Source organism: Megachile rotundata, chromosome 2 (assembly GCF_050947335.1).
Source record: "Megachile rotundata isolate GNS110a chromosome 2, iyMegRotu1, whole genome shotgun sequence".
In the NCBI taxonomy this organism is placed as follows: domain Eukaryota; kingdom Metazoa; phylum Arthropoda; class Insecta; order Hymenoptera; family Megachilidae; genus Megachile; species Megachile rotundata.
In genome coordinates this window covers 7,376,749-7,399,091 of record NC_134984.1, presented here as the reverse complement: position 1 = coordinate 7,399,091, position 22,343 = coordinate 7,376,749, and the positions used below count along the sequence as shown (strand labels likewise).

The 22,343-nt window shown below is 32.3% G+C and overlaps 1 protein-coding gene across 15 annotated transcripts in view; it reads right to left on the bottom strand.

Annotated features, from left to right (window-relative positions):
• Grd (GABA-gated ion channel) overlaps nucleotides 1-22,343 on the bottom strand; it is a 292,539-nt gene that overhangs the window by 39,215 nt on the left and 230,981 nt on the right. For all 15 annotated transcript variants that reach the window (XM_076529173.1, XM_076529182.1, XM_076529184.1 and 12 more), the window contains 2 exons: nucleotides 11,797-11,879; nucleotides 1,939-2,079 (listed from right to left, as the gene is read on the bottom strand). In XM_076529173.1, the coding sequence (XP_076385288.1) occupies nucleotides 1,939-2,079; nucleotides 11,797-11,879 (224 nt within the window). The remainder of the gene's footprint in view (nucleotides 1-1,938; nucleotides 2,080-11,796; nucleotides 11,880-22,343) is intronic.

The window sequence follows — 22,343 nt, the reverse complement described above, 5'->3', positions numbered from 1 at the left end:
GGAATTGAGAAATTTTATATGACATGATTCTGAGGTATTGCTGCGTCTAAAGCCACGATTTACTGTCTCGTGAAAATACAACTTTCGAATGAAACGATGCAATGTCGACTGAAACAGAATATAATTTTAAGGCTATTGATAAACATTTTAGACAAAAGTGTTGTTTCGAGGAGGATATAACTTCATATATTAGAAGATTTAAAGGTTAAGTTTGTTTTTTTAATGCAACTATATGTTTTCTTATAAAAAGGTATTCATCTGATTATTTTGAAAAAAGACTGGATTAGCAAATATTGTAATTTAAAATATTCAAATTGCCAATATTGATTACAGAATGATAGCTTTCAAAGTAACAACCTTCTATATGGTTCCATATTGTTAACAACCAATCTATATGGTTGAAACAGATAATATAATGAATCATTTTAATTTTTAAATAATTATAGAATGAATAATTTGATCCAGCTCTACATTCATTTTTCCGAAATTTCAAGGTTATCAATATTTTGATGATAATTCAGGATAATAAATAATAATAACCTTACTTTTTTATGTTTTTAAAAAACTGGAAAAATATTGGTCCCTTTATCTTAGAACCTTTGCATGATGCTTTCAGCCCAAAGTTGATAATTGAGGAACTCAATTTTTCACAATGGAAGTTAAGAATAATAAAAAATTAAATTCAACGATAAACATTACAAAGATCATTAAATAATTTTTAGAGAATTATTTTTTTTATTAATAGGATTATTATATTATTATCTTTAATAATAGGAGTTATTTTCTTTATAATAATATGAACTTAAAACGAATTTGGACTGAGAATTTCGAGTCTAAATGATTAAAATAAAAATACCTGGAGAGTGAGATATAATAACAAAATTAATACTTCAATTGTGTGATTTTTTATTTACATGCTGAAAATGTTCTACACAAAACTCAATATACTTATGCAGATAAAAAACAAACGCGTTTGAAACTCTGAGGCGCACTAGAAGAAATGATTGCACGCATGTTAGAAGCATCACCTTTCACAGTTTCAGCTTTTGTTGGAATATCTGTGTGCACAATATCATTGATTTCCCCATGGAAAGAGATCGAGAGGTATCAGATCAGAAGCAAGATTACAATTTCTTATCGTATAGTCAAGAGCACGTAGAAGTGGATGTTAATATTTGTATCCACGTATATTTTTAAGAAAATATGTATACTGAATTTGGTAAAGGTAAAAGACATTAATTATACAATTAAGGTGCTTATTTTGTTACTACTATTTATTTACTGTGAACTTTTCACTTAAGTCACACATGAAATCTTCACACGAAAATCACGTTATTAAAATCATTTAAATGTAGTCCAATGTCATTTTTCTAGATATTCAACAAAAAATTTACTATTCTATTAAAACAAAATATTATTAACAGTAAAATCCCGATATTATGGAAGAAATTATTATGGCATTCTGTTTTCTACAGCTTTAAAAGCTGATTAAGAAATAGGTAAAATATAAAAAATGTTACTTTGTCCCTGCTCTCTCCTAACTATTATTCTATCAATATTTATCCACTTGATAATAATTAAAAATAATAAGGGCTTATTCAAAATTTAATTACATGCTTGGAGATACGTATTTCAAATACTGAATTTAAATCACTGTAGGTATTAGGTTGATACCTATGAAGTATAAAGGTACCTAGATGTATTAAGTATTAATCGAATTTTTGTTTAGTTACCAATTCTGCAAAATACAAATTTGTTCTCTATAACTGAATTTATGTTTCTATTATTTTAACTTTCGAAACAATTTCGAAGATACTATTTCCAGCGATCGATTTCATAACTTAACGGATGCTACAAGTTTCAGAATTGGTTTCATTACGCAAAAATGTGATTAAAATAATAAGCTTTATTATTTGAAACAGTGTATCTTTTACTTACCGTGTGAGAATGTTGGAGGCGCAGAATAATTGGCAGTTGGGTTGGCAACTAAATCGAATTGAGATAATTTCATATCTTCAGCAATTGCTACCTGTCTCGCACTGTTCCACTTGTATACCACATCCCTCTTCGTGTAACCGACTGCAATCAACAGAGTACTTCTTTTTTAGAATGCAGGATATCTTCTTTAGCAATATTACTTGCATAATCACATATTCTATAGATTAGTGATTCCTGAACTTTTTCGGTTTAAATTTCACTAAATACATTTAAGGTAATGGCATCAGTAATTGACCAGTTATGAGAAATTTTCTACCTTAATAATGGTAACCGCTTGCTCTGTTATTAAATAATCAAATTTGATGTATGTAAATATTACGAGGTGCGATCATTAAGTACCGGGATTGTGTCTGTTGTGACCAAACGGATCACACGATTGACTTGCACTCGCAGGACATATGAATAACAATCTTCGAGACATATGACACGAAGTTTGGAAGCATTATCTTCATTGAATTCTGTGTTATACAAGTTTATGGTAGAATATGCACGCTCTCCTTTGCGAAATCACGATAGAGTCTAAACAAAGGGACATAAAAAAAAAAATGGAACATGGTCGTCCTTCTTCACCCTCCGTATTCACCATATTTGGAACCCTGTGATTTCTTTTTGTTTCCCAAAATCAAATTAAAGCTCAGGGGGCGCCGATTTGACACGGTGGATGAGATTCAACGCTAATCGCAGCAAGTGCTTGACACACTTCGACAAAAAGACTTCTAGGAAGCTTTCCAAAAATGGCAGAGGCGCTGGAATCGGTGCGTGGCCGCCCAAAAGGTGTACTTTGAAGGAGATAGTAGCCAAATTTGAAACAGGTGACTTTATCTGCATATACGGGACCAGTCCCAGAACTTAATGATCACACCTCGTAAGTCTTCTGTATTATGCAACAAGAACACTTTTTAAAAAAAGTTAAGTTATTTATAGAAATTTAAAAAGTATGTTTAGAAATTCGGTAAATGCTACAGAAGTTGACCGCTCTTAAAAATTAAAGAAATAGTAATTGACTCTCTGTTCGTTAGTAGCTGATCTCGTACACTAAAAGAAATATTTTATTCGCCAAATGAACTTGAACATATGTTACCTGAACCGTACAGCTATTTTTAACGAAAACTTTATGGAAACAGAAATATAATGGCATATTATTTATATTAATGAATTTAGATGTTTTTTATTAGTCAGCATACCTAACTTCGCATGTAATTGTTTTAAAATTTATCTGACAGATATCGCAGCAGCTGAATTTCGCATCTAAAGTTTATTAAAAGTGCACAAATTATAAAAACCTTATTCTTTTTATGTTTTCTAAAAACTGGTCAATTAATGATCTCTTTATCTTCGAACCTTTGCATAATGCTTTCAGTACAAAAATTAATTAATAATAATTATCCAGAATGGAGTTATAAAAGTACAGTAAAAATAAACTAGATGTGAAGGTACCAGTTTTTGAGATAGACAAGTTGTTTTTAATGGACGCCGTTTATACATTTATGTACATGTTGTTTTGAACCTTCAAACAAAAACATTTTTTGTTGCAAGCATACACTGCTTCTTTCAGTTTTTAGTTTATAAACGACGAGTGTATAAAAACGAAAACGATGGAATCATATCTTTGAGTTAATCAAGAAAGTGGCAGTCATAAATAGAACTATGACTAATTTGGATATAATTGACTTTATCTGTTATTAACCCCTTAACGCACAGTTTTTTCTGAAGAAATCGAACAGAAAAGTCAATTTTTATATACTGCGCTTTTGTTCTATGGAAAAAGGCTATATTTTATTCTTGAATAAATAAGTGTTATAGCTTACAATCCCATGTAAATGATAAATATCAATAAAACGAAAAACGCCGCTCGAATTATCTCGAGTGTGCACAGTTTAGCCTGTTTAGCGCGCTCGAATTAACTCGAGCCTACAAGTTAAGGGGTTAAGCTTATATAGGTTGTCTCACAATTAGTGTAGGTTCCTGAAATGGAGGGTAGCTGATGTGATTCTGCATAAGATTTCCCTTCACAAAAATGGAGTTTGAAGCTTTGTTTTTGAATTATTAAGGAAAAACACGGACCAATCAGAGCGCGAGGATTACGCATGCGCAGACGCGAGAGCGATAGCTTCGAGCCTAGTGGCTGAGAGTGTGTTTTTGCGTAATAATTCAAAAATGAAGCTTCAAGCTCCATTTTTATAAAGGGAAATCTTATTCAGAATCAGTTCAGCTACCCCCCATTTCAGGACCTACAATAGTTGTGAGACATTCTGTATAATAAAATCGTGTTGCGTTACTTGGTGTCGTTAGTAGTGATCACGCATGAGTGTCCTGCCCTATTTACAGTGATTTATACCACTGTTTGTGGATTTTTCAATTTATTCGTGAACATAACTCTATGTTCATACTATACTAGTAGTCTTCGATGAGTTTCTACCTCTGGAACATTTTTATACCACAAGAAATAGAAAACTGCGGTGTTCAATTTTAAAGCAGATGTAAAATAGCGTGATCATTTTTATTACATTGAAGGAAAATTACAAATATTTGATAATATTCAAGTAAGATTCAGCAAGGCAACACAAACAAAAATACTATCTTGTGGATAATAACTGGCTCATGTTCATATATCAAAATCTTTCAACGGTGACTAAAATTAAAACATAGGTTTATTTATCAATTAGTTCTTCGTATTGTCGCATTAATACATCAATGATTCAATTCTAAATTCAAATGGGTTAAACATCTTTTTTGTTAGAACATTAAAATTCTTTGTGATGTGTTTGAAACCCAGTTACGGTTCTTTAGGATGTTATACAGTTTGGGAACCACTACTTATAATTCGATGAAAAAAAGTTGTAACATAATTCTATGTGCAGTCCAAAATAGTGCATATGTTATATTTACAACCAAAATACATCTTAACATGGAGGCTCTGAAATTAAACTTTGTAGAATATTAATATTTCATTTAGATTTTAGAATTGCGAACTAAAATAGTTAAATTGTCGTAACGATATTTTTTTCCACCTTTTAATTCCTAAAGATGTTATTTTTAACTTTGGAAATTCGATTTTTGTGTTTTGAATCATTACAAACCTAAAATACACACTTTTAATTATTTTTCAACAATTTATCTACAGACGTGAGAATATTCATCTGGAATAATTAAAATTTTTGATATATATAACTTTTGCATATATACAGCACAGTATATTTGTTAAAAAATATGACAATATGTTTTGCTACATAAATGTTTATGTTTTGTACTCTAAATTAATGTTTTTGTACATTATGTACACTTCATTGCACCTTATGGGTATAAATAATTGTGTATTTTGGGAAAATTATCTTGTTTTCAAACGATTTCAAGTTTTCGAGTAAATTATCTGGGAAGTTAGTTTTCTTTACATAGCCACTTAAAGAAAATAAAAAAGCTAAGTTCGATTTGTTGAACACACTTATATATTTTTGATTACACTATTCGTAGCTCGCTATTTTCTACAAAAATGTATTAAGTCATTTCACCATTTCCCGTTCCTACAAATAGCTTATTCAATCAAGCTGAGGAACTTGTCCTAAAATACTCTGGTGGAACATAAAATTTAAGAAACCAAGACCAGCAAGATCAACACAGAATCGACATCGAACGACTACAAGTCTTAGAAACTATAAAAAAAACTCGCGTGAGTTACTAAGAGAAATCTGTGGAAGAATTTCTGCAAGGAAGCCTAGGTTGTACCCCTAGCTGCAGGTTGTGAAAGATTTTCATTATAAGCTTTCAATCAAAACTTTATGGTCTCAGTGATCCTATCGGTAAGATGACTTGCAGCTAGAGGGAAGTTCTAGAACACTTTACACAGACACACTTTTCAGGTATCCCATACAACTTCTCACGTGCCTTCAGCTTGCTCATATCCGGGAATGAACAACGATATGAGCAATAAATTTAGTGGCTAAAAGACGACCAAGTTTATCATAATCGAAAGACTGTGATGGGTTGTTATTATACAACGTGCGTTCATAAAATTCGGAGAGTTCAGGGGATTTAACCCCTTGCTGTATAATTTATTTGCTAGATGCGTCAGTCAACACTAACTATTCACAGTTATAATATTAGGTCGAGTCATAAGTAACTTCCGTTTTTTTATCAGACATTTATTTCGTTCTCATTAAACAACAAAATTATATTATTTTATTATATATTCACCACTATTTTCTATAACCTTCTCCCATTTTCCTGGTAGTTTATCAACTCCTTCCTTGTAAAATGTGGTTGGTTTGGACTGGAAGAAGCTTTCAACAGCCTGCCTGACTTGCTCTTTAGAATTGAAGGTTTTTCCATTTAAAAAGTTTTGTAAGGAACAGAAAAGGTGGTAGCCTGTCAGGGCAAGATCTGAGGAGTAAGGTGGATGTGGTAAAACAGACCATCCAAGCTCAAGAATTTTTTCTTGAGTCACCATTGCTGTATGCGGTCGCGCGTTGTCGTGTAAAAGAATGACATTTCTGCAATTGACGAGTGCAGGGCGCTTTTCTAGGAGTTCCTCTTGCACTCTTTGCAATTGCTGAATGTATTATATTTATCCGCAGTAATCGTTAAATTTGACTTCAACAACTCGTGGTGACTTATACCTTTATAATCTCACCATACACACAATAAAATCTATTTAGCTGCATCGGAAGTTACTTATGACTCGACCTAATATTAAAACAAACAAAGAAAATTAAAATGTTATGAGCGTTTTATATTCAACGATCCTTGACTATACAAATTATAGTTGTACCTAAATTTCAAGTTGATAAGTATTCAAAATTTGAGCAAGGTTTAATCACACTTGAGCTGTGAGTGTATCACGAATGAGACTCGTTAAAGCACACAAAGGGGTTTATGGTGTTTATAACATATCGCCTTGAAAATCGTTCTGCACGTATGTCTTCATAAAATCTTCTTTTCCAAATTGCGACTGTTTTCTGATAAATAATTGTGAATTCCGCTTGTCTTCCTGCAATTTTGTAATTGTGACCTCTGAGTATCCTCTTGATGTTCGTTCGAGATGAGAAAAGGCAAGAAACTGACGATTTTTGTCACAGAAAGTAATTTGAAGCATCTCCACTGTTTCTGATGCTGTTTTTTTTTTAGCAGTAAAACAGAACTTCATTCACGTACTCTGTTCGAGGATATCACTAACCTTTAAGTATCACCAAAGACATAGCTCATGATTACTTGCAAGGAAGAATTACTAAATAACTATGCAACCGATTGCCGCGAAACTTGGGATACTTATTCAAAATGCAATCGAAACCATATGCTGAGAGTGTCATTCTTCTCCGTTGCACTTAATGTCCTTTATACCAGATGGACGCAAACTTTTTCTATAAAAATTGTATTTAAAAGATATAAGAATCTAGGTTCGAATAGGATCTTTCTAGTTATTCTATCAGAAGATTGATAAAATAAGGGAAAGCGTGATTACTTCATTAAATATTTCAAACAAGCAGTTTAACATATTCCTTACTTAAAGCATTAGAAAAATAAATAACTATATTAGATATATTTCAGTATAACAATGACTTGATAGCATTTTTAGTCATCGATAATATTTTTTATATTCCCATGAATATTGAAAAGTAAGCAGTGATCGGTTATCGAATAGAAGATCGATTATTAGATAGGTCGATAATATGATGCAATGAGGAATCATTAGAGTAAGCCGAGGTGTGGCCGAGGCTATAGCGATCAAGGAATGATTGTAGAGCGGCGTTTTACTTCTATAGACCATATGAATGACCTACTACGCATTTCTGGTGCAGCAGACTTTATCATTTTGACACTGCTATGTTAATTACTTCACAGCGTTAAGTCTATGACCTGATAGGATTATGTCGATGACCTTACACTGTTTGACAGTGTTATATAAATGACAATGTTATAGTAACAATAATGTGTAATGACATAGTTATAGTAACGACTTTACAATATCAGTCGAAAATAAATTCCTGTTACTGTTGAAGCGAATCCAAGCAGTAGTCTTGCTCATTAAAATGTGATGGAGCCCTTCCTGTATGCTGTCAGTGAATGAAAGCAAAACGGATACGATTCCTTTTATAAGAAAAAGGTTCTTCAAATTTTACGATTTTTTCAAATAATCGTACATATTCAAATACAGGGGGATTAAAACTTGGGTAATTATATCGAATAGGGAACTTTGCTCTAATGATCTTCCATAGTATATTTATGTTATAAGTTACGCAGAACTTAATGCTGAAGTTTGTAGACACAAAAGTGTTAATCACAGTAAAGAATTCGTAGGTAAGTACAATTTATTTTAAGTTTGAATTAGATTACGCGCAAATTTCAATCAGCTGAAATAAATTTTATTAAGGTAAGAGAATCAATGGTTGACACTGCATCGGTACTTAACACTTTTTCAAAAAAAGTAAATAAATAAGGAAACCACAAGTTGGAATACATCAAACCTTATTAATCTGTATACTGTCACGCTTCAGTGGCTTAACTACGAACTATTGTGCATATCCGCCATTCAAAAATGTAATAGCAACTGATTAATCAAACTTGGGAACGGCTCTTACGATTTATCAGTGATTTCTTATATAAATCGCTAAGGATTTGGTTAAAATGTAAGTATTGCAAGTTTGATTTATTTAATCATTGTGAGTAAAAAAGGCATTCCTTTATGTTGTTTGAAACTTAGAAAGAGGTTTACTTCTTAGAACTGGCAACAAACAATGCTAAATTGTCTAAATACACTCCGTGTCAACTACTGAAACTTGTAATGGTCTATTATTCAGTAGTTGACATGGGGTGTCAACTATTAAATTACTACGTGTGAACTACTGATTTTGTTCCTCTCTCAATTTCGAGATGCCTCCTACGAAGGGTAACTTCAGAAATTATACAGGAGAGACTATGCAAGCGGCTGTGGTAGATGTCTGGCTCCATAAAACTCTGTATAAAACGGCAGCTAGGAAATTTAGTGTTGCGAGGGCAAGTTTAAAATACAAGGTTGAAGGCAAACATCCAATTGAAAGAAACATGGTCCCAGCTAGAGTATTGACTGATGCAGAAGAAAATGCAATAAAAAACTGATATGAGGATACCTCCGACATGAGGAGTGGTCGAACACTTCATATTAAATATTTATTATTAACTCTTAATATTAACCCTTAATTATTAAATATTTTTTTGTAAACTTACTCAAGAATGATTTTTTTTAAATGTTTAAAAAAATTCTGTATTCACACATTATCAAGACTAGTCCATTAATCGGATGTTCTTCCTATGTCAACTACTGAAACAAAACGATGTCAACTAGCAAATTTTCTATTTTTGCTGGGTGTCAACTATTAAATTAAATTTTACGTTTAGAAGATAAAAAGAAAAAAATTTACAACCATCGGTAATGAATACTTGTTGTAATATAATAGAAGAATAGTTTGTGCAGCGACTGCTAATCATAAATTTTCCGTAAAGTGAACTTAATCTGAGCTATGTGAACAAATAGACAAGAAATCCCTTGAAGTGTCAACTACTGGTACCTTTACCTTAATTAAAATTAATTTATTCTCTATAAAACCAAAACGAGAGCGCCAGTAAGTTACAAATTCTCGTATCATATCTGAAAAACCAAGTAAATCTTAACAAATCCAAACCGCAAATCATATAAATTCAACAGTCTACCCACGTACGTCTACAAATCATACAATAATACCATAGAAACTAGCAGCGGTCGAAGGGAAAAGGTAGGACGAAGCATAGTAGTATAAGTAGTAAATCAAAATAAACAGGGTGTCTCACGACAAATACGAATTTTACGAAATGACAATATGGACTGTTTCAAAATGTTCCTATAAACATGAATCATAAACAGTTTTAGAAAAGAAAAAAGAAGATTTATTGACTATGTTTTCTTAACATATAAGTTGTAGAAAACCGTAACAAATAACTTACAACAATTTAGAAAAGATGTTCAAATATCCTAATCTAATATAGATACTCCAACTTCAATACATTTTTTAACTCTCCTCGCGCGTATTTATAGATCTGAAATCGTCTTTGCATTCTTTTATAAGGAAAACACAATTCATGATGCGAATTGACTAGTTCATCTCGTGTGTTTACTCCTACTTTGTAAACATTGCTTTTCATTCAGATTTACAAACAGAAATATAAAGGGGTCAAATCTGAGGACTTCTGTACTTTAAATATACATATATATATAACAACATATTTTGATAATTGGAAAAATATTTATAGAAATATACCAAATAGTTCATACGGTCAATACAATATTCATTGTACTTCTTGAGACACCATGAATAAATAGAAAACCAGTGTTAGCAGAATATATGAAACAAGATTTAATGTACGGAATAAGGCTACTTATACGAATAAGTAAATACTTGATAAGGAAAGGAATGGACAGAAGATTATTGTAGATCAGAAGATTATTGCAGTTGCGAAGAACTGAACAGAAAATAACAGGATAATGAACAGACGAAAATATGCTGTGCAACATGGAAAGGGAACCCTGCAGCACATGGTGATAAGACGTAGGGAGATAGAAAAAGCAGGGAAGCGTAAAAAGATTGTTCGATGGATCGAGAGAAGATGAAACATGAATAAGGGAGGTAGAAAAAAAGGAAGCCAAAAGACAAAAGAAGAACGTATGATGAATATGCTAGGTGAAGGAGAAGAACAGCAAACAGAGTCAAAAGTCAAGGGGAAACAGGATAGGCAACTCAGGAAGAGACAGATAAGCAAAAATCGAGGAAGCCATACAGTCTGTCCCAAAAATATTAGGTCACCATCATTGTCTCAAGTATATTTTCCATTTCAAGTAAAACACAATAAACAAAACAAAGGGTATTCTTTTGCGACACGCTGTAATTGGTACTTAACAAAAATACAAAAATTATTTAATCACGTGTCCGCAATTGTTTATACAGGGCATCGCATTTAAATGTGACCATTAAATATCTTTGCCATGAAAACACAAAACCAGTTTCATATTTGCCACGTTTATTTTCTTTAACATCGGATTTATGAAACTCATCAAAATGGCGAATCTCTGATTTCAAATTTTACATTACAGAATTTATTAAGGAACTTCTGTCAGAACGTATGCTAATATTTGTGAAATAAAGAGACATAAAGTAGTTTCTGCATCATTTCTTACCTTTTTTTTATTTTACTATTGTAGTTTCAAATTAAAGATAAGTGGTCTTCACATTTATGTTCATAAATGATGTATTGGTGGCAAAATTATGTTGTCCCACTTGAGAAAACTTTGATTCTTGACGTCTCGTAAAAAATTACCTTGACAAAAATTTTGTACTCATCATAAAATTTGCTGCTTTGAACAAAACGATGTTTCCTTATGACATTTTTCACTATCATAAAAAATAATCAAGATATTCAAAATGATTAGGTTATGTGGAACACCCTGTGCAGAACATTAAAATCTAGCACAGTTATGTTAAAATCGGATCTGTATTAATGGTAATGTAAATAATTTGTATGTGACCTTTGTAGCAATTAATAGAAATATCGAGTCACTCATTCATAAAATGTTAATTTATGCAAAATTTAAATATAACAGTGAATATCCCGAATTGGTGATTATTTAAAATTTGACAACCTGATGCAGTAGTAGAAAACTAAAGCTATCAAACTATTATAAATATGAAATGGATGAAAAGAACTTATGTTTTATATGCGAAAGATAAAACAGAAATTTTTAACTACTATTTAAAATTATGCTCACTAATTATAAGTACTTTCAAGTTGCGAACGTACAGCTGCCAAATTGTAGCGGGCATCTTTGTGTATCCATCGGGAAGTTTTCAAGGTTCATCGGGCATCCTGCTTTGATTGTAAGCCTGCAATTATACATATGCATGATCATTAAAAAAGTCAAACTAAATAGGAACAGTATAATCAAACGTCCTAGATAAATTCATTAGGGTACAATTTTAAAAATATCAATGATATGTAAAAAATTTCAGATTTCTTTCGAAAATATCATACTCCAAAATTAAAGAATATATCAAATAGTAGCAGAGCAGATTAAAAGTAATGGCGTCATGAAAGTAACACACCTTCACGTTACTCTCATAAACATTTACAGAATATTTATTTCATGTAGTTACATGTTTACAGTGTTTTTTTTATCAAGATTAATGCTAAATAGTAATAATGTATTTATATATATATGTGTTATACATGTATTTGAATACAAAAGTTTCGTAATTCGTGTAAGTATTCTACTATGGTCAAAGTCAATTTGTTACTACGATCATTCAGTTTCTTTCTTTTTGCTTTTTCAGTATTCATACTAAAACTATAGATACGGAGTCAGTTAGTTACTAAAGCATTGTTAAATAATGTCTTCATAAGTTTTTATATTTGATTACAATAAGTTTCATACAAAGTTTTTAGATTATAATATTTCTATTTTGGAAAGCATGGGTTAAATTAAAATTAACATAGGGAATGAGACGAGCGACATATACTGCATATCGAAAGTTTAGACGCACCGTATTTTTTTACAAAAACATATCCCCCTGCTGAATATTTGATTGCTTTTTTATCCTATGTGTAAAATACCCTGAAAAATTATGATTACATATTCGAGCAGAAAGCAGGATCCCACATTAACATGTCTGGAGGAACGAAAATTACTTCTTTTCTGATGAAAATTTAGTATTTACATATTTTATTATGAATTAGTTTAATTTTTTAAATATGTTGATTATAAGTAATTTATTAAACAAACACAAGAAAAAACAAGAATACATTGCATTACACGGGTTCAAGTATAGCTTGAAAAAGGTATCGAGCATAAAGAATGATCACGTGTTAACTGAGAACAAAATGAACAATCTAGAATTAGAACTATCCACTGCGTGACGATCTAATTCAAATTTAAAAATAACAAACAAGAGCGCTCAAAAAATCTTACGTAATTCTCAACAAATCAGAAATACATATAAATCAGCAGTTTATGAATGATGTTTATAAAATTCAAAACGGAACATATTAAACCTTACCGGTCATAAGTCACCTCTTACGTGACAACAGTACTTTGTCGCTGCGGTCGCACATCACGCGGGAGGTGACAAGCGAACCTGACAAAATTCGCGCTCTGTGAAATACGGACACGATTGACTTGTGAGTTAACCCCTTGCCGTACAATTTATTTGTCAGATGCGTCAATCAAAACTATTATTCTTAGCTATAACGTTAAAACAAACAAAGAAAATTAATATTGTATTTTACATTCAGCGATCCTTAATTATGTAAGTTATAGTTGGACCTAAATTTTATGTTGAAGAATATTCAAAATTTGAGTAAGATTTATTACACTTGAATTTTAAGTGCGTCACAAACGAGACTTGTCAAAGGACGGCAAGGGGTTAAACAACAGCAACTGACGTCTCCACTGATATATCATTGCCTTCTGTATTCAATTTTTAATATATTGTGCCCAAAAATGAATAAGGAAAATTGCAGAAATTTCGATGGTGATGATAGCAATGAAACCATTCCTTCATGTTGCAGGTTATTTCAAAAAAATATAATACGTTAAATTAGTATATTGTATTAGTGTATTTTACTTGTAATACACCTTCAAAAATTAAATAATTTCTAACAGAAATGTTATTCTTATAACACTGAAGATTTTTCGCAGATTTACAGAAACCGGCTATATCCTAGTTATTAGAATCACGTATGAAAAGCTAGCGACCGATAAGGGTTAACAAATAAAGAGAGAATAAATGAATGCCAATTGCATTTCGTAAGTATTCTAACAACGATACATCGTTGTTCGAGACTAAAAAAAGTTATCGATACGCGATATATTGTGCGCTTCATCACAGAAGTAGAAAAATAAGAAAGATGAAGGCCTAGAAAGAAAAGGAAGGAAGAATAAGAAAGAAGAAAATTATATTACCACATACTACGAAATCCTAATCAAAACAACTGGATTAATCGTGTAAAAACTATCGGCTATGAAATATAATAAAAGATTCTTTGATACCTGATATAAAAATCAGCAAGCTGACAAAGAATCGTAGACAAGATTTTTAGAGACATCGGTCTTTATCGATTCGCGTTTCACAAACGATAGGCTTAGCTTATACTACAGTGTTACGTGCGGGAAGCGCGCGTATAAAGCATCGAAGATTTGTTTGCCCTAACAAAATTAATTATTACGGGACTTAATATTTTTGTGGATCCGGAGACACGCTAGTACCGCACGGGCCCTTTCACAAGATCGCGATGATTAGATGATATGACGGAGGCAATTAAAGAAATGTAATTCAAAATAATTAGAAAATACAAAAGATTATATTTTGTATAATAAAATATGAAATGGTTAGAATGGTAGCGTATATGATATAATGTGAATTACAATGAATTGAACAAAAATATTGTAAATATCCGAGACGCGCAATTCGAGGATTTGAAGGAGAAGCAATTACTTAAATACAAAATAAAATTATAATCCAGTGAGGGAAATCCCAAAGTTAAATAATTAACTACTGATTTACTTGCTGAAGAATTCATAAAATAGCTGGAAAAATAAAGGAAACAACTCACTCAAATATGTGTACTTGAATGAATTTAGAATTAACAACTCCCTTTTGTAAAATGTGAAATACCAACTGCGTCTGGTTCCTGGAGGAAGAACACACACACATGTAAGCGCTCCACCAATGAGAATTTTGAAAATGACCAATTGTTGAATTCAAATAAAATATAAAATAAAATTATACTTTAAAAATTAAAAAGAATAAACTTGAATATAATTGAATAGAAAAATAAAATAATATATTGAATTGAAAATTTAACGTAATTATTAACGTGATTATTTAACGCGAAAGCTTTATGTGAAGATAGAGTCTTTGCCTGAATTTTGCACTTTAACAAATTCAAGAACAAACTCGTCTCTAAACCACTTCACGGACCCTCGACACACACCTCGCGATTATACACCGAAGAGTATCGCAACTTGCACCTCTCGGAGAAGACCAGAGTGGGCCTAGTCCGAAATTGTTTATGTTGCATTGATATGCGCCTAACGAATTAGGCTGCGAGGCCAATGCGTAAGAGACCGTGATTCGTTAATTAGGCGGTGATGGTGGGTGCATGTGTTCCTCCCTTGTCCAGCTTTTATCTTCCTCTCTTTCTATACATATAGTTCTTTCCTTTACTCTTGAGCTATGGATTGTTAATTAGCTATTGAATAATTTTACATGCATAACCAATACAATATAAAATGTTAATCTGTACACATTATGAAAATTTAGAATGAAACATTATCTATTTCGGTTTACAATTATTAAAGTCAAATTGCGCTCGGTACTGTAACTATTGTAGGACTGATTGACGTATGCGTATTTATAATAACGGTATAATGAAATACTATGGCCAATTTATATAATATTGTAGTGTTACAAAGACAATTTCTATTACAATTTTATATTGCGTCGTGGGCCCTTGTGGAACATTCTAGAACGCTTGGCGTTATCGGACCACACGAGTGTGATTTCCATTTATATTCGGCGGTTCGGAGAAATGAAATAATCTAAGATTTTGGCCGTGGGACCACGTTGATTTTAAGGAAGGAATGTGTTATATTAACAATCTTAGTTTAGTCGCCAGAAGATAGTCTATCTAATAACATAAAAGACCGTTACTGCGTTCGATCAGGGTGTTCCCAGAATGCAATATGCATTATCGATACACATCCGGTCGGTCAAAACTACAAAGGAAATTTTGAAAAATATTCCTGTTCGGAACGTAACAACAGTTATTCTCCTGATATATGATTTTCTTCCATTTTGGGAAATAAATTTCCTGTCTGAAAAAAGTTTCTGCCTTAAGTTGGTCGAATTAACTTTTGCAACTTCATTACACAGTGGCTGGATTATAATATTTTTAAAGTGAGGTGGCACTATATTATTTTTTATCACTTTATGGTGTCCAAATTTTATTTGTAGCATCAAAGGATATAAATGTAATAAGTTGTAAAACTTAGAAAATATGCCCATTTTTTAATCACAATTGTAATAGACAGGTAGAGTTTGATTTAATAGTCCAGTAGAGTGACGTACCAAGTCAAACTGATCAAAATCGGAAAAAAGACTGAGATTAGAGGAGAAGCTGCTAAGAATACGCAAATTTTTATAAATTTGAACCGAAAATATCAAAAAGTTAACAACACTGTGAGGAGAACTCTTAAAGCGTTACGCTAACTTATGAAATTTTGCTACCTTATATAGAACATCCAACTGAACATTTGTACGCACTAACGGCTAACTGTTTAAAATATATTAACAATTAAAGGTAGTTACCATTTAAATTCTAAAGTGCAACACATTGACATATAAATCATTAACTGCGCGTTTGACTGCAAATCAGACATTTCGTGTATACTGTTGAGAACTTGAGAAGCTAATATTAATGCCATGCACGTAGTTACGCAGAACGCTGATGTCACTCTTCTAAATGTACATACGAGGGTCATTCAATAAGTAAAGAGACAAATGGCTATAACTCAAAAACGGTTTATTTCAATCTTTCAAAATTAAGGCTATTTTTCAACATAATCTCCCCGCACAATTATGCACTTGTCCCATCTTCCTTGCAGCTTCCCAATTCCCTTGGCGAAGAATTCTTTCGATTTACCCCGAAGCCACTTTTGCACCGCTTCCTTAACTTCATTGTTAGCAAATCTTTTTTCACGTAGGGCGTCTTTGAGTGGTTCAAACAGGTAAAAATCAGATGGGGCGAGGTTGGGACTGTAGGCAGGATGAGGTAAGATCTCCCAACCCAATTCTTGAAGCTTATCACGGGTCAGCTGGACTAAAAATCTAATGACTGAGCGCTGCTCTTCTAAGGTGCAATCTTCTAGTGGACTTGCATGGTGAATTGAAAATTTTGAGGTTATGTTGACATAAAATGATGAAACAGCTGATCAGAGCATATCCCAAGGTTGCCAACTAACACTCCTGAAAAGATTGTACACATTCATTGAATAGTTTTAAAATTATAGAATTTGTCTCTTTACTTATTGAATGACCCTCGTATATTTTGTATTTCCCTTATCATAACGAGCAAGAAAAATATCGTGATGTTACATTTCTGCGAAAATTCCCGTTATTTTCACAGCATTAAGGAAAATACTAATAAAGCATAGTAAATTTCCTTTTCCTTCAGGCGAAAATATCAACGGCTAGGCGAATGCAGTATGACTTAAACAGAGATTCATTCATTCGCTTGTCTCTCTCAGGTCGATTTTGAGAATACTCTCCATTTATGCTCAAGCTCATTGATACCCTTATTATATATTGTTTGCATGTTTTTATTTTTATATTATGTTATAAGTATATGTTGTTATTTCTCTAGTAACTTTAGGCGTTAATGTTTCTTTAATATAAAGTCAGTATAATAATAGCGCGATTATACGAATTACTTAAAAAAGTAATTAAAAGTAAGGTTAAAAAAGTCCCAGTGGGAGTGTGGCGAAGCGTGCGTCATAATCTCACTCTTCTAAGGCGATAGAAGGATGTGGTCCGGGTACGATATGGCGTGTTATGTCGCGTTGAATGGATTACCCTTCGTTGCGAGGAAGCCGAATTTGCTTCCCGCGCCGGAACGCTAACTGATTATTAATAAACTATCACCCAACAAATATCCAAAGAAGATGTTTTTCGATTATAGCGATTAGATTTTCGCCTAGACCCATAGTTTTTTAAATAAATTGAAAAATATCAGGAACAATTGGTGTGTTTTTGGTGTCTTTCTTACTTTGATCATCATTTAAACATATTTAAATATTTACAATGTAATACCAATTTATATAGTTTTATTCAGGAAAATTCACAGATTCTTCTCGTGTAAAAAGCCACTGAATAGCTGCTACGGTAATAGCACAAAAAGTTTCCAAAGTTGAAAATTTGCAATTCTTTTTAAATTAATTTTCTGAAAAACTGTATGTCCTAGAGAAAAACGGATTTCAGATTCGTATTCAGCTCGCAAAAATCTATAAGAATTTCATAGTAGCCGTTACGAAATCAGTTGGCTGTTGTACAGTGTAATATAACGCAGTGAACATCGTACGGGTTTTCTGATTAATTAACTACTTAACTTTTTATTAACAATTTACTGCTGAATTTTCTGTCGTTTTTCGAAACTTTTTGTTCATATCTACACCAAATTAACAATTATTAATATTTTTTAATTTCCGTACGATGTTCCATAGATTTTGGTATATAAAATGAGAAACTATTTGATTTTTAGTCTTACGACCATGCGTTAATGAAAAAACAGTCCGGCCATGTAGCCCTTTCAAAGAAATAGTGTTTTGCTTGCCAGCACCTACAGTCGCCATTTTTAGTGCAAATTGTTTATAAAAATTTACAAACCATCTTCAAAACATATCTAATAAAGCCTTTTTTATTCTGACCTTATAACTTGTACGATTATTACTTTAAAAATTTCCGAAAATCACGTTTTTCTCTGACTTCTAGAGTGGCGTTACCCCTTAAATGCAAATTTTGATGAATCTGTACAATATATTTCATTTTATTTCTAAGCATTGGGTTTGTTTTTTTCCTTAATAAATTACATTTTTAAGCAAATATAAAATTACGTGAAAACTATATGTATACACACGTATTGACATATGTTTTTGTGTACGTATTTTATTGACATGTATACGTGTTAGTAGCCACATGAGCGCTTTAAAAGATTAAATACACACACTAAAATTATTAGTTGAAAACTACTGTGCATCTAACGTTGTAGTAATTAATATAATTAATGCGATTCGATAGTTGTTTAATCACTGATTACTACGACTGGACTCGTACCACTTTGAAGAAAAATATTCTTGCAAGAACAGTTTACGATTAAACTTCTTGAGACTAATTTATGATATTACTATACTTATAGTGACATTGTACACCATAGATTATGTTATTATAAATATGAAAGAAGACATCTACACCGAAACGAAACTGTTATTAACTTGTATTTTCCAAAATTAGATTTGTACCGCTTTAGAAAAACATCTCATGTGTACATTTTCTCCCAATTTCTCTCACAGGTTAAATCCGTTTAAGCTGGTTGTATGCCAACCTAAACTAGATATCCTATTCACATAGACATCCTATCCAACTATTCAATACCTCCGATAACCTCATCCTTAACTCCGATTCACAGTGTCAATAGTCAGTACATCATTTTCAACCTTGTCCTCTATGTCATTTTTGAACTGCGTCCTTACAAATTCCAACTCCTTTCACCACTCTTCCAAATATACGAGATGAAGTCAAAAAGTAAAGAGGCATTTGAGAAATGGAGCATTTCTTCTAATTACAGAAATGTAAAATATACCATATTTTTCTAAATAACCTCTCTGGGACTTCAATGCACTTTTTCTAATGTTTCACTCCCCTTTTCTTTGTGACTTCCCCTTGTATTAGGTTGGAAACTATGAAACGGGCGTTGAATGAAAATAAAAAACGAAAAGCGCAACTTTTCACATTATTTATTATATTCAATTGAAATAATTTCCATTGGCATCTACGACTTTTTGCCAACGATTGGGCAAATCATATATGCCTTTTTGGAAAAAATCTTTATTTTTAGAGTTAATAAACAATTCAAAGAACACAGACTAAACAAAAAACGCCCGTTTCATAGTTTCCAACCTAATATATACCCCTGCATTTTCCAAAATACTAGTGTGACGTCGTGCGACGACGTTTGATCTAGTTGCTTAAGGACTATTTGTCTAAGGATTATTATTATTATTACGCACATATATACAGGGTGTCCGCGCCAAAGTGTTACACCTTAATATCTCATGAACTATTGATGTCACGAAAAAGTGCTTATATGGAAATTGCAGGGTAAAAGAGGCCCTATGTTTTGGCAGAAGCAAAATTTTTTTATTGTTATTAATGTAAAAGATATGATGGTGAAGTTTCGTTTTTTTAAATGGAACTATATTTTTTTCTCGATCAGGCGATAGTGCTTTTCAAGACGAATTCATCAAGGTTTTATGTACTTACCCGATTTTTATTAGTTTTCGAGATATAACGCTTAGAAATTTACTGATTTTCAGCAGTGACATCTCGGTTTGACGAGTAAGTCATAAAAACGTTCTTATTGTTACGGTAAGTGCCGCTGGTTTGACTCTGCCTGCCGAAACAGATAGGCGGGGTGTATGGTCAAAATGGCAGGTCCGAAGAGTAAGAAACGTGAAAAGTATTGTCCATTACGGTTTAAGTTTCCCGTATTGAAGATGATATTAATTGTAATTTGGAAGATTGGGACATTTATTTAAATGTTTCAGTACAAGGTAGGTATAAAGACAATTTAACAATATAACTGACTTGAAAAATAGAATACACAATGCATGCGTAAATATCCCGTGCGAAATTATGGAAAACGTCGAGAACGAATTTGTAAAACGTATACAAACTTGTATTTCAAATAGCGGAAAGCATGTGGAATAAATTTTTTGCATATTATTTTTTGTTAAATTGTCTTTATACCTACCTTGTACTGAAACATTTAAATAAATGTCCCAACCTTCCAAATTACAATTAATATCATGTTTGATACGGAAAACTTAAACCGTAATGGACAATACTTTTCACGTTTCTTACTCTTCGGACCTGCCATTTTGACCATACACCCCGCCTATCTGTTTCGGCAGGCAGAGTCAAACCAGCGGCACTTACCGTAACAATAAGAACGTTTTTATGACTTACTCGTCAAACCGAGATGTCACTGCTGAAAATCAGTAAATTTCTAAGCGTTATATCTCGAAAACTAATAAAAATCGGGTAAGTACATAAAACCTTGATGAATTCGTCTTGAAAAGCACTATCGCCTGATCGAGAAAAAAATTATAGTTCCATTTAAAAAAATGAAACTTCACCATCATATCTTTTACATTAATAACAATAAAAAAATTTTGCTTCTGCCAAAACATAGGGCCTCTTTTACCCTGCAATTTCCATATAAGCACTTTTTCGTGACATCAATAGTTCATGAGATATTAAGGTGTAACACTTTGGCGCGGACACCCTGTATATATATACAGGGTGTCCCGCAATTAGTGTAGGACCCGAAAAGGGGTGGTAGGTGGGGCGATTCTGAACAACTTTTTCCTTTGCCAAAATATTGGTTGAGGCTCCATTTTCGAGTTATTAGCAAAAAACACTGACCAATGAGAGCGCGCATACACCAGGCGCGCGTCAGCGTGAGCGACAGCTTCGAATATGACGGCCGATCGTCGTCGTGAACAAATGTATCGATACTGTCGGTATAACGTCGGTATAATAGAAAGCTGTTAGATGAAAGTTACATTGAATAATGAATAAAAAAATCTGGATTATTGTTGAATTATCATTCATTCATGAATAAGAAATAACAAAATTAGTCTCTACTCACGTAATCAAAATAAATCGAATTTGTTCAATACGTTTATTCGTTATCGCAAAGAAATAATAGATAAAATATGGAAAATTATTTTCGTTAGATATTGTAATGATGAAAAAGAACAAATTCTCATTTTTAAAAAATTGAATAACTTTTCTATTCGACAAATAAAAATGTGAATTGTATAATTAACAAATTCAAATGTAGCTCACTCATTAAACCGCAAATAATCACAATGAAAATGCGTCTCTGTCACCGGTCCGATCCACCGGTCCTTACTGTTAATATAAATCAATCACCACATAGAAACTCTAAAAAAACTCTCAAGAAACTTCATTGTCACCTATCACTTTCATCTTTCATTATTAGTTTTCATTATCACCTTTCTCTGTCACTTTTTACTAATTTTCACTAATTTTCAGTGTTAGTCCGACATGTAAATAGGACGAATGAAAACACGTGAACGAATATTCATAAATAATTTAAACTATATTATCTTGAAAGCAAGAAAACAGAATTTTCGGTTAAAAACAACGATACATTTTATTTCGACGCGTTTCTTTCGACAATAAACGATGAATGTCGATCGACGCCGCAGTCGTTCAACAGATCATCGTTGCATGGCAACCGTTCACGACATATGCCTCGCGATCGAGAACGAAACCGCGATCCGTAGCCATTCTAACAATGTCTTCTAATAAAATATGTAATATAATTTCGATTCCTCAATTCGGATACTTTATAATGGGAATATAGCATATCGTTAAACATACATATCTATGAATAATCGTTCACGCGTTTTCATTCGGTCCGTTTACCGGTCGTGCTTATGTTGTGCAATTATTAGAAAAAGACAGTGAAATAAATTGAGAATTCAT